We start from the raw sequence: 12424 nt of genomic DNA on the forward strand, positions 1-12424 counted from the left end.
GTCTCCTTTGGCGAATTCAGGAAGTCGTGGTAGCTTGGGCTGTTTGGCTCTGACACAGAACGAGAGAGAGAGAGAGAGAGAGAGAGAGCTTCGATGAGTTCTTGACGTGGAATTGAGGACACGATTTGGGAACTTGAAAGCCCAGAAATACCCCTCATTCCTTCATTTGTCATCTCCCTTCGACTCTCCAAGAAGCATCTGTATGCCTTACAAGTAACAGTGATGCCAAAGGAGACAACAATAGGTAGTGCATCAATTCTTCCATCTTTTACTCATTTTTCTCGAGAGAACAAAATTAGATGAGTATTTGTTTTGCTGAAATTTTGAAGATAATTTCTCTAATCTAAAACACAAATGTCATAGTTTTCAAAAGCATCAAAAATTTCATGAAGATTTGGCAAAACATTGTTAGCAGATGGTACTTAGAAGCATATATATCAGACTCTTAAACTACCTGAAAACAGAGGAAAACATTCCATTTTTCCAGAATAGATATCTTTGGCAATCGAAAATGACACAAAATAATAATGCTATCCATGAGATATGTTTTGGAAAGATTTTAGGATTAAGTAACCACGGAGAATTTAAATGACATCTTTCTATTTTGGTATTAGAGAAGAAGAGCAGAACAAAAGGAAGCCACAACCCTCAAAACTTACTCATGCTCTATAAATATGTGCTCCTATCAATCTCGTTCTCTGTTATCGTGAGGTTTCACTCTACAGGTGCAGAGAGAGGTCGAGGTCAGTGGTGGTGGTGGTGGCCTCAGGGGCGCCGGAGGAGGCCGGGGTGGTGGCGACGGGAGGTTGTGGTGCGAGGCCGTAGACGTAGGCGAAGCCACCGCCGTGGCTTGACAGGGCGGGTTGGAGGAACACAGGCAGGGGAGACGGGCGTTGTGTGAGTTCGGACATGGTGTAGGAGGCGGCGGCGGGTGCGGGCTTGCGTGCCGCGGCGGCGCGCTCCTTCTTGTGGGCGTTCTGGTGACCTCCGAGGGCCTGGGAAGTGCTGAAGCGTCGGGAGCAGTAGGCGCAAGGAAACGTCCTGGTAGGGACGGCCTCTGCCGCCGGCGGTGGCCCGACCATGTTCCTTGCTATGGCCGCCTCCGCCGGCACCATGAGGAAGTTGTAGTAGCTGTTGTTGGTGTTTGGCTCTGACATGGAGAGACCGAGTGAGAGTGAGACGCTGCTGTGAAGTGGAGGTTTTATGTACGTGGAGCTGATGATTTGCTTGTCCGGAAATATCCCTCTCCGCAGGGGAGCACTTCATGTCCCGACTTAAATCACCGTCATCAAGCAACCGTATAGGACAGTGCCACGTCGTGCAATCGTTACCCGAGTCGGGACGGGACGAACGTACGCAGGCGTCGTACGGTTGGCGACAGCGACGGCCGCGCACGACGCGCCGAGGGCAGGCACTTCGGGTGTCAGAACCCCGTCTGCCTGGAAATGACGTTTCTGCCCTCAAGCGTTGCTCTTCACACATAGATGCATACTAAAAGACCTTAATAAATGCTACATTCAGAGTATGTTGATATCCTTAGAGCAGTGGATGCTGCATTCATCTTGCACATTTGATTACATCTAGCAAACCCATATTGCCAACACTGTCATAATCGACTCACAAAGAATTGGATGGTAAAATAATGCAAAAAAATCTTACAAGATACCTTAATCATTTAAGATGACAGGTAATACTAAAGAAAAAAAAAAACATATACATGATGAGTTCTCATCAAAAGTTAGGATCGAATAGGAAACAACTCCAAGGATCTGAACTTTTTCATTGTTGAACAGTATCAACAATGGCTACATACATTGTTGGTAGTTTCAGCCTTTCAGCAGAAGCAAAAAGTTCAGATCTGCTGTCACATATTGTGTATGAAAAGAATGGAGATTATTTTCTCAGTGTTGGGGGTCTACCGAACTAAGTTGTCGCAGCCATCAGGATCGATCGATAGCATGCACGCTTTACTGAACGCACTATGTCATCTACCTCAGCACTGATTCCTTCCTTTGAAAGTATCTCTGCAACCTGAATATGCATTCAAAGAAAGTAGATGAATGTTTAAACAGAAGCATCCAGTAAAGATTGTGAAAACTAGCATAAAAGTGATGCATTTCTTCTTATGGTTAGATGAGGTGAGACAATTAGTATTAGTGGTGCGAGGAGAGATAGAAAGAGACCTAAGAGCCAAGGTTGAGATGCTGAAAAGTCCCAATACAGTGATTCTCAAATTTATGCCAGAAAGGAGGAGGGGAGCAATAAGTCAAAATTTACGCCATCAGTCAACTTATTCAGACCAATATCCTGATTCTTTACACACCTGCAGAGCATGCCCAACCATCTTTGAAAATGATGTTATTGTTACATATTTTCCTTCTCGTTCGATCTGTCAATGGAAGTGAATCAGAAATTAACTGAAATAGAATGGAATTTTTAGCATACATGTAACCATCAAGAAAACATACCTTGGCCTTCCCTATTGGAAGGCAGAAACTGGAATCAAGTACTTCGGCTGAAATAGGAAATGACTCTCCATATCTGAAAAGCCAAATATAGATGCAAATATGTCTTCAGTATCAAGCTTTAACAGATCACATGATTTGAGAATTTGATGGCTGCTACATACAGAAGCTCATTTTCAAGGAAAACAACTGGATCAGGCTCCCGGATATCAGCCTTTAGCAACCCTCGAGCATCTTCAGCAGAATATGGACTGAAACACCTTTAGACCAGGAACGTAGGCATACCATGCTGCATAGCACTGTAAGGTTCCCATTGTAAGCACTCAACATTGCATATTAAATGCCATTGCTGTTAAGTGAAGTCATGCACATACACCTGACTTCCAGAAGAATTGTGGCATAACAAATAAGGATTGCAAGAAAATTCTACGTCATTGAGCACCAAGTCCAGCTACATTAACACAGGAACTATGCATTGACCCTTGCACCTTCCACTTTATAATAACTAGAAGAGAAGGATTGAAGAATTTACAGAGCATATATACTTAATCAGATACTACTCAACGAACTTTATATAGCAACAGTAAGAAATGCAAGCCCAGCACCAATATGTTTGAGCACTTCTTCTCAAACCATGAAGAAGTATAGGGGTGAATGAACTAATGCAGCCAAATAATAAAACTTCTTTGTTGTGACAACTTCTCAGCCACTTGTCTTCCTTTTTTGTTTATTTGCTAAAAAAGACAATTCAACTACCCAAGAAAATAAAAAAGATAAGCAAACGTTTAATAGGTCTTCATAAACCAGAATAATCATTATTAACAAATACTTTGGTAATTGAGGTCCTAGGTGCAATTGAAAATGCAAAGTGGAATGATGACTCTAAAAAGACTACAAAATAATATGCTATATCTCACAGGTCCATATCTGATTTCTAATAGCTTTACCTCTTTTGAACATAACACCGAGCTGATTATGTTACCATAATGACGGATGCTAATATGAAACAGTATAACAATGGCTCTATCTATGTATGGCACAATAATAACAGAAATGATAAATTGTAGAAGAATCTAGTTCCATAGACACCTGTGAATGTTGAACATCAACTCCAGCGTTAGCACCATTCGGTCCTCTAAATACAATAGGTACAGATATCTGGCCCACTGACATGCAGTTGGACTTTGCAGCAGAATTGATTATATGATCAATCGCCTCCAACACAAGTTTAAAGATTTATAACGTTAAAACTATAGCAGCACGCAAAAGCCAAATATATTCCACTTCAGAATATGTCTGTCATACACATTTGGTTGCTAAATAATACTCAATTCACCAGTCCTCAACTCCAAGGTTCAATGTTCAGTTGACTACACATACATTGCCAAATTTTGAAGTTTATGGAAAGAATTTTATCATGCAACAGAAACAACAGAATAGGAAATAGTAAATTAATTGTTATCCATCCAACACCAAGCAATATATCCTTAGCATCACCAAAGATAGGCATAAAACATAACAATCTTTCGATAAAATTAAATTGAGCATATTATATGCAAACCACACAACAACAATTGTATCATTAGCAAAGTACCCATATGACCCTCCTCATAGTTTCTCATGGTTGTAAGTTTTGAGATATTTGTTAGTGATATCTGCAACCATGCAGTGCAATTTTGATAACCAGTGACACAATAAAACTATTTCAAATTTTCTTGAGTCTCCATTTTTCCCAAATTTTGAAACTTAGTCATATATTTATTTGCTATGTGAAACTAAGTGAAAAATTAACTCAATCCATCATAGTGATTTGTTATGGTCATCAAGGAAAACTCAACCATGAACGTACACATGCATGTAAATACTGAGAACCTTTTCTGCAACATTTATATCTATATATTACTCAACTATGAAGATTACAACATATGTCAACTCATCCACATAAAGTTGAATTAGACTTCCCTATTAAGCCTAGATAGATTAGATAAGAACCATGGCCATTTTGATCAGCATTCATCATTTAGAAAAATATTTTCCCAGATGATCAGCCAAGTGATAACCTAACTCTTGATACAGTGTAACTTGGACACCTTTGTTCAGACCATTCTTACCATGATTTCAACAATAATGTGACAGGAATGAATCACTGACAAACAGTCAACTGTGTAGAATATGAAATAGCAACTCTAACCTGCATAGAGAAGTTAAATATCATAAATTTTACAACAGGCCGAAGACCATAGTAAGCTGCACCAACACCAATCCCTGCAAATCCAGCCTACAAACACGGATAAATATATGAGATGGATATATTTAGGTTAAGAATAGAGATGTCTACATTAAGAATAGAGATGTCTAACTTGCAACCAGAAAATACAATTTAGATTAAGAATAGAGATGTCTACATTAAGAGGTAATATAAAGCAATAAACGTACATTGAAAAGGAGAAAATAAATGCATTATGCAAACCTCTGTAATTGGAGTATCGATTACTCTATCAGGACCATATTTCTCGAGAAGACCCTTGGATATCTACAATCATAGACAATTGATGAGGTAGTGACATCACTTTGTTGAAACAAAAACATGTGCAGGATAGTTAATAAAAGATGGAGAAACTCCCAAATGCAAAGCTACAGTCCAACCTTACAGGCACCCTGGTACTCTCCAACCTAACAAGGTAAATGATTTGTTAGAACAAGAAAAGAAACACAAGAAACCAAAATTCTCAACAACCATTTTCAATGTTTTACCTCTTCACCCATCAAGAAAACTGTGATCTGCTGACATCTCCTCATCAAGCGCAGAGTTAAGTGCTTCACGCACCGTCATCTGTGAGAAAGAGATGCATAAGATAAGGTTGTGTGTTCTTCCATAAATGCTGTTCAAAAGCAAGGACAAAGATTAATAAATAATAAACAGCATAGCACCGAGATTTTGTAGTTATCTGTGATCTAAGCTAACAAAAATACATATTTGTTCTGGTTGTACAGAATGTTTAAGCAAATGTTATATGCCCCTTTAGGAAGTGAAGATTCGATCTAATCTAATAGTCAGATTAAAACAGGTTTTAAAAGACTGACCTAAAAGTAACTGACATAACAATATTTACGTGAAAATTCTGCATATTAAAGCCAAAGATAATAATAGAACCCAAAAGAACAAGAGTATTAAACACGATGGAAAACCGTAAATTGGTAATGCTAGAAACCACAGAAAATACAAGTCAGTACTTCACAGTAGATCATCGCCACCTCTTTCTGACGGATCAGCTGAAAATGCAAATAAAAGAATTAAGTATAAAACATTACCTCTTTTGCTGCTGTCGTGTACTTCTTCTGCGAAACCGATCCTGCAGGCAGAACCTTCTGCAATGCCTGCCCAAGGTTCTCAAAGAGACAAATACAAAAAACAAAGAAAAAACATATTTTTAATGTGAGAAAAGACATGTCACCAATCCAACAACCAAAAACAAAAGCGGAGACACATGAATCGACATAACAAGGAGTCCATATCCGACCTTCCGCCGCGCGATCCCCCCCTTCTTCCTATCAATCGAAGGACCGAGAAAGAAAAATCATTTCCGATTCATCGTAATAGACGCCCAAAGGCACAACAAGAGACCACCTTTGCTTTGGATATGCAATCCGATCAGTCTTAAGAAACAAGAAGGGGGAGATTAGTACGGACAAGAAATCCACGAAGGGCTATAAGATCTCAGTCCCTTGGCTCTTCGACTTTGGAGTCGGCACCAAAATAAAAGGTAAAAGAGATGAACGGACACAGCTATGAGCGTAGGGAATCAAGAGTGGAGCAGAGGAGAAAGAGTACCTCGAAATCGAAGGCGGCGTGAAGTGAGAAGAGGAGGAAAAGGAGCGAAGAGATTGGGGACGGCGACGGTTACGTAATGTAACGAGGAAAGAGTTCGCCGCCGCTGACGATCTTGATGGGAATAATATACTGGAAATGGTATATATATATATATATATATATATATATATATATATATATATATATATATATATATATATATATATATATATATATATATATATATATATATATATATATATATTATCATAATATAAAAATAATATTTTCAACAAATACTAGGAAAATAATATTGTAGCATTGTGTTTTTGTACTGCATTATGATTTTTTAGTATTATTTAAAATATTATAATTGGATTGATTAATAGAAAAAAAGAGAGTTATAAAATAATAAAATATGTAGTAAAATAATAAGGTAGTAATAAAATATGTAGTAAAAATGGTAAAAAAAAAGAGAAAAAAAAAATAAAATAATAAATTGAGAAAAATGAGAAAAGCTATTGGAGAAAAAATAATAGAGAAAAAATGGTGCTATTAGAGAATTATGAAAATGAGGAAACTTATTGAGAAAAGCTAAAAAAGAGAGTTTTTTTAGGAATTTGCCCATATATAAAAAACTTTTTATGTATTATTTTTAGTACATTTTGATGGGCAAAGATATTTGTGTTTTTTGTATTCGACAACACAATTAATTTATCTTTTTTTTGTTTCTTTTAATCTAATTTCCTATATCATCTTTTAATATTGGAGTGTACACCGTCCGTCACCAATTGACAGACAAAGACTTCTGGCGTCGACTGAGTTCTCGCAACTCAAATTTGAGATTGGCTTGAAATGTATTCCAAGTTCAGGTTGAATCTGCCTTCATCATGCTCGTCACTGATGGGCTTAAGATACATGCCTTCATCCGATTCGATATATTTTAATATCATTCATTCGTTTCTCATCTTTTTCTTGTGAATTAAAGATATATTTTAGGGCATTAAAGACACCAAAAATGGATGATGAATTGTGACACCAAATCGTCGCAGTTGGAGAGCAGTACACTGAGGATTCTTTTTCTTGGAGCTTTTCATCTCCATTGTTTCATTTGTGTGGATAATTTCTAATACAATTTCCTATTGTGACTCCATTAATGCTGCACCAGCTCAGGTATAAGCTTGAGCAGGAACGAGAGCTCCTGCTGCGAGAAGTTGGGTCTTTGTCTCTGTTCTAGCGAACCGGAGAAGCTTTCACCTCCTTCATGAGCTGAAGCTGGTTTGGTAAGATCCGAAACGGCCTCTGTTATCTCGTCGACGAGATCGACGATCACACCATCGATTCCCATTAGATGCTGCAAGTATACGGCTTCAGGAACATTGCTGCAGCAAAAAATGAGACAGGGTTAAGGATCAAGTTCAGATCAGCAATCTTAAACCAAGGAATGAATCGCCGAGCATACTTCAGCTGTCCATAAGTTAGCAGGGAAAGGTTGGATTCTTTGATTCTTGACACTGTCGATGGGGTTCTGAACACTCCTCTCACTTCTGAGACGATGCCTTGCAGGCCACCTTCCAGGCACAGTTTGATAGCCTCATCCAGTGAGTTCCTTCTCACATCATCAAATGTTTCAGTGCCTCCATTGGTGAGAAAGAAGACCTGGTTTGTAAGAAACATGAGCTATGTTTTCCATCCTAAACCTGTTGTTGAATGCAGTAGAATAATAGTTACAGGGTGAGCCGATTGAAGTTTCCTCAGCAGCTGTGCTGCATCAGGTTGGAAGGTGGAGAAGATGATGGGCCTGCAGTTTGCGTGCTTGTGCACAACCTGATGAGCAGCAGCCAAGTCAAGAACACGTTACGTTGCTGATCCAACCCATTTGGACAGGTTAATTAGAGCAGACCTTCAAGACGGCCTCAAGAGCGTGAGTAAGATCTTCCAGCTGGTACACCGCGTGGTCAACGAATTTGAGCTCGATGTTGAAGCCCAAACGAGAATCAACTTTCTCGAACGCTTCCTGCAATGTGCAGAGGGAGTCGTCGTCCTCCACGTTCCAGCTCAAAACCCGCCCGTCCTTGGTCCTTCTGAGCAACGATTTCCCCACCTGGAACGACATCAATTACATGCCATTTACATTGATGCAAGAGCGAACTCATCGCTGTCGGATCTCGTTCAAGAAGCAGACCTTGCCGGGCTCTCTCTGAGGCCCGTACGAAAGGAATTCTTCCAGGTAAAGATCCGTGACGTGCTTCTCCAAGATCTTACCCTGCATTGATCCATAGCCGGAAGAAGATATAACAATGATTTAAAGCGAGGAAGACAGACATGGAAGAAGATACATACAGCATCTTCGGTGAGGATTTTGTCGTCATGGAAGATGATGGGGACGTCGTCTTTGGTCACCTACAAAAAATGACACTTCATGGTTCTCTTCTACAGTAGTCTCAGCCTCACCCACACTATTCCTTTTTTATTTTCGAAGAAAACCCCCCAAAAAAAAAGAACGCATAAATCAGTACCTAAAAATCGGAGTGCTAAAATCTATATATATGAATCGAGAGAGAAATCTGCTAACCCATCGACGCCAAATCTATATTTCCACTGCATTGCCGTCGAGAAATCGACGGAGGAGTCGAAGATATAAAGAAGACCAAGAAAAAAATAAATCGGCGGCCCCACAAGGCGATTAATCGCCGGTTCGGTTCCACGAGCCGCGTGCCACGATGCCGACGACGGAGGGACTACCGGCCGAAGTAACGGCGGGGAGGGAGAGAGGGGAGAAGGGGGGTGACTAATTGTACCTGGACGTCGAACTCGACGAAGTCGATGGGGAAGAGGGCGGCGCGGTTGAAGGAGAGGAGGGAGTTCTCCTTCACCGCCCTCATTCTCCGGTCCGTCGAACCCAGCGCGTTCATCCCCTTCCCACGGTGCCCCACCAACACGAACCCTCTCGCGGCCCTGGGGATGGAGGGGTTCACCGGGACGTGGTCGAGGTTGGGGACGTCGGTCACGTGGACGGCCTTGAGAGCCATCGTTAACCCAGTCGGACCACGAAACCGACGTGCTTTAGGTATCGTGAAACCGGTGAAGCACAGGTGCGGAGGAGAGTCCGGGGGCGCTTTAAAGGCCATGAGGGAAGCGGCAGGAAGGTTGGGTGTCTCCGACACCCACCTCCCTTGCGACACCGGATCTTATCCGTAGATGCGTGTATTGTGCGGAGCTGGAAGCCGCGTGACCTGGAGCCACGTCATGTTAGGTGGATGCGTTGCGCGAATCTTGATGCAGGGCGACGGTCTGGTCCGCTGACATCGCGGTGGCGTCTGTTGGCGCGTGCATGTCGAGGTTTGACCCGATGACACAGGACGTGATCCGCCGTAACTAATTAACGCGCCAATAACCCGTTCTTGGATTCACGAGTTGGCCACCCTTCCATTCTCTCTCTCTCTCTCTCTCTCTCTCTCTCTCTTTCTCTTTTTGTCGGCCGCCCTCCTTCTATTCTTTCTCTCCCTAGCTCTCTCACTCTCTCTCATCGATGATCTCATGTCTCGTGAAATTAACAAGAATAAATCTTGAAAGTGTTAATTCAAGATCATAAATGGGTTGATAGATCAGCTTCAAAAAGATAAGCTTGAAGTGATATAGTCAGAATCAAGATACAATATTAACTATAATAAAAAATATAGATAAAATTTGTAGGGCTATGACAAGTATTTTGGACTCGGACAATATTTTTAGAGGATGAAAAATCTTAACATGGAAATGACTTATTTTGAAATTTAAGATTTGATTAATTTATAAATTCTTCATAGGTCTCCAATGGGAGTGAGGATAAATATTTATATTTGATTGTCTTTAGATTTTTCTCTAAAAGATACATCGAGATAATTTTAAAAAAAAAATTGATGTAAAAAATGAATATGTGCGGAGATTTATGCTTGAGTTTATATCATCTCTATTACACCCTTAAATAGTATTTAAGAGGTGTGAACTTATTTTAAATCAATAAAATTATGGATCATCCGTAATCTAAACCAAGGATCGATGACATAAAAATTGATAACATTATGAGTATTAAATTCTCGTTCAACTTGTATAATTTATAATCATGCAATACATCATTCAATCACTCAATTAAACTCAAAGTCAAACTCAAAATTCATTAACAACCATTTATAAACCCATATGAGCAAGAATTACTATAATCATAAAATCAACCATTTACCATAAGTTTATATCACCATAAAATTTCATGCATTCTAAACTTTCAAACAATAGTAAGGTCTTTAACCTTTACAGTATATCGATTTGGATTTGTTTGAATAATATTAGAAACAAGTTGTATTTTTATAACAACATCATGTCAAATCATAAAAAACTTACCTAAACTTGTTTAGTATTATTCCATTACCTCAACTCGGACAAGTTAATCTAAAAAAATTATATAACAATAAGATAAACTACAAAGTTCAACAAGTGAGTAACATATCTGTGACAACGAGATGACATATTATATGACCTAAGAATAAAGATGCAAGACATAAATACAAGAATTAAAAATAATTAAATTTATCTAAAAAATTATGATTTTTTTTATCATAAATTTGCACAAGGAAAAAAAATCCTATTTAGTTAGGTTGGCTTTTGAAGTTTTGATGGTGAGAGAACTAGAGATCAGACCTTCTACTACTTAGGTGGATTTAATTACCCTAGAAATTATTTAAGGATATATCTATCCCCTCTCACAGATCTAACATGAATGGATGATTGTGCTTCCACGTATAGTATATGAGAAAGTATAATATCAACTCTAAGGTGTTTGTTGGTGATTTAAACCACTTAAATAGCTTCCTTTCTCATATCCTTCCAATTGGTAACATCAATACCTTCCACAGTTGCAAGTTCCATCTCACCTCCATTTCAGGCCATCTGGGGATGGCTGTATCTGCACCTTAAGGTCACAACATCCTTTACAGAGACATACATCAGCAACATGATTTGAATGTTCAAGTTGAGTAAAGTTGCCTTATGTCAGAGCTCCATCATTTGGTGAATGATGGAGCAGCTCACAACAAAAACAATTTGATGCTTTGTCTCGACTGGAGCAGCTCCATCAGTTGGTGTCATCCCTGCTGTCCGCTACACATTTTGGTGGACGCGCGAGAGAGAGAGAGCGATGAAGCTTATCTGCTTTGTGGACAATCCATTTTCACAGGAGAAGGTGGGAGAGCTGTTCTACATAATTATCAAACCCTACATGTGACAGACATTATTTGAGGGGGGCTGTTGCGCATTATTCTCGTCCTCGTCAAGGATGATGCAGTGCCACGGAGGTGGCCATGAGTTCCAGGAATAAGATATGGAGAATGCAGTTGACACTATGGGCTCCTCGGAAAGCTGTGCATCGGTTGCTGTGCTTATCCTCCAGCTTTACATTATGGCATTCTTTTGACTGCTGCATTAGGAAATATCTCTCTAAGGCTTAGAGAAAGAAACGATCCCACCAACTACAAGAAGACGTCTTGTTATCTCCTAATAAGCTTTAGAATATTTTTTCAAATTGGATTAATAATGAAACACCCATCGTATCACCTTAATTTAAGATTAAATATTATTTACTTTGATCTTTATCTTATTTTTATTATTAACTTAAGCGCTAAAAAATTCTATCCGACTTCGATCTTTGTATAGATATCAGTTCAAATGTCTAGATCTTTCTAACCACATAGATTAGAATTATATTAAACTAATTTAATTATTTTTGATATCGTTCCCAAATAAACACGCACACGCGTATGTACACATATATATATATATATATATATATATATATATATATATATATATATATATAATATTTTATATTAATATTATTGATTACTTTCATTTCCTTATATTACAGGAGATGTTAAAAAAAAGAGAATTACAGCTAAAATATATTATATTATAAAAAAGATAAAAAAAAAAAAAAAAACAAGTACATGCATAACAGTCCGAGTGTAGCTCATAATACAGTAACCTTTTTAAGAGACATAGATCATGGACTCAACTTTGGAAGGACACATTCACAATCTTGGCAATAAAAAACAAGCATAACAGTCCAAAACGTAAGTCAAAGATATATCCATTTTTTAAGATTTTTTTTATTATA

At 38.8% G+C, this 12424-nt stretch overlaps 2 protein-coding genes and 1 pseudogene across 2 annotated transcripts; all 3 read right to left on the reverse strand.

The window, feature by feature from the left end:
* Positions 1–719: 719 nt before the first annotated feature.
* Positions 720–1157, reverse strand: LOC135645716 (zinc finger protein 8-like). The gene has a single exon (XM_065164358.1). The coding sequence runs from the start codon at positions 1155–1157 to the stop codon at positions 720–722; it is 438 nt and encodes a 145-aa protein (XP_065020430.1).
* A 458-nt stretch (positions 1158–1615) lies between these two features.
* Positions 1616–6336, reverse strand: LOC103993453 (pyruvate dehydrogenase E1 component subunit beta-1, mitochondrial-like; annotated as a pseudogene).
* A 648-nt stretch (positions 6337–6984) lies between these two features.
* On the reverse strand, positions 6985–9460 carry LOC135644971 (glycerophosphodiester phosphodiesterase GDPD1, chloroplastic-like). Its single transcript, XM_065162973.1, has 7 exons — positions 9078–9460; positions 8620–8679; positions 8462–8542; positions 8180–8380; positions 8008–8103; positions 7739–7935; positions 6985–7658 (listed from the first exon to the last, which is right to left on the reverse strand). The coding sequence occupies exons 1-7, from the start codon at positions 9405–9407 to the stop codon at positions 7430–7432; spliced, it is 1194 nt and encodes a 397-aa protein (XP_065019045.1). The 5' UTR covers positions 9408–9460; the 3' UTR covers positions 6985–7429.
* Positions 9461–12424: the final 2964 nt, after the last annotated feature.

The sequence above is a fragment of the Musa acuminata genome, chromosome BXJ3-8, assembly GCF_036884655.1.
Source record: "Musa acuminata AAA Group cultivar baxijiao chromosome BXJ3-8, Cavendish_Baxijiao_AAA, whole genome shotgun sequence".
Classification (NCBI taxonomy): domain Eukaryota; kingdom Viridiplantae; phylum Streptophyta; class Magnoliopsida; order Zingiberales; family Musaceae; genus Musa; species Musa acuminata.

What these genes read in the sequence shown, in the direction of transcription:
- LOC135644971 (XM_065162973.1), bottom strand. Translation starts at nt 9,407, where the DNA reads ATGGCCTTTAAAGCGCCCCCGGACTCTCCTCCGCACCTGTGCTTCACC. An exon ending in AAATCCTCACCGAAGATGCT is followed by an intron (nt 8,543 to 8,619) that starts GTATGTATCTTC and finishes GGATCAATGCAG; the next exon opens with GGTAAGATCTTGGAGAAGCA. An exon ending in CTCTTGAGGCCGTCTTGAAG is followed by an intron (nt 8,104 to 8,179) that starts GTCTGCTCTAAT and finishes GCTGCTCATCAG; the next exon opens with GTTGTGCACAAGCACGCAAA.
- LOC135645716 (XM_065164358.1), bottom strand. Translation starts at nt 1,157, where the DNA reads ATGTCAGAGCCAAACACCAACAACAGCTACTACAACTTCCTCATGGTG.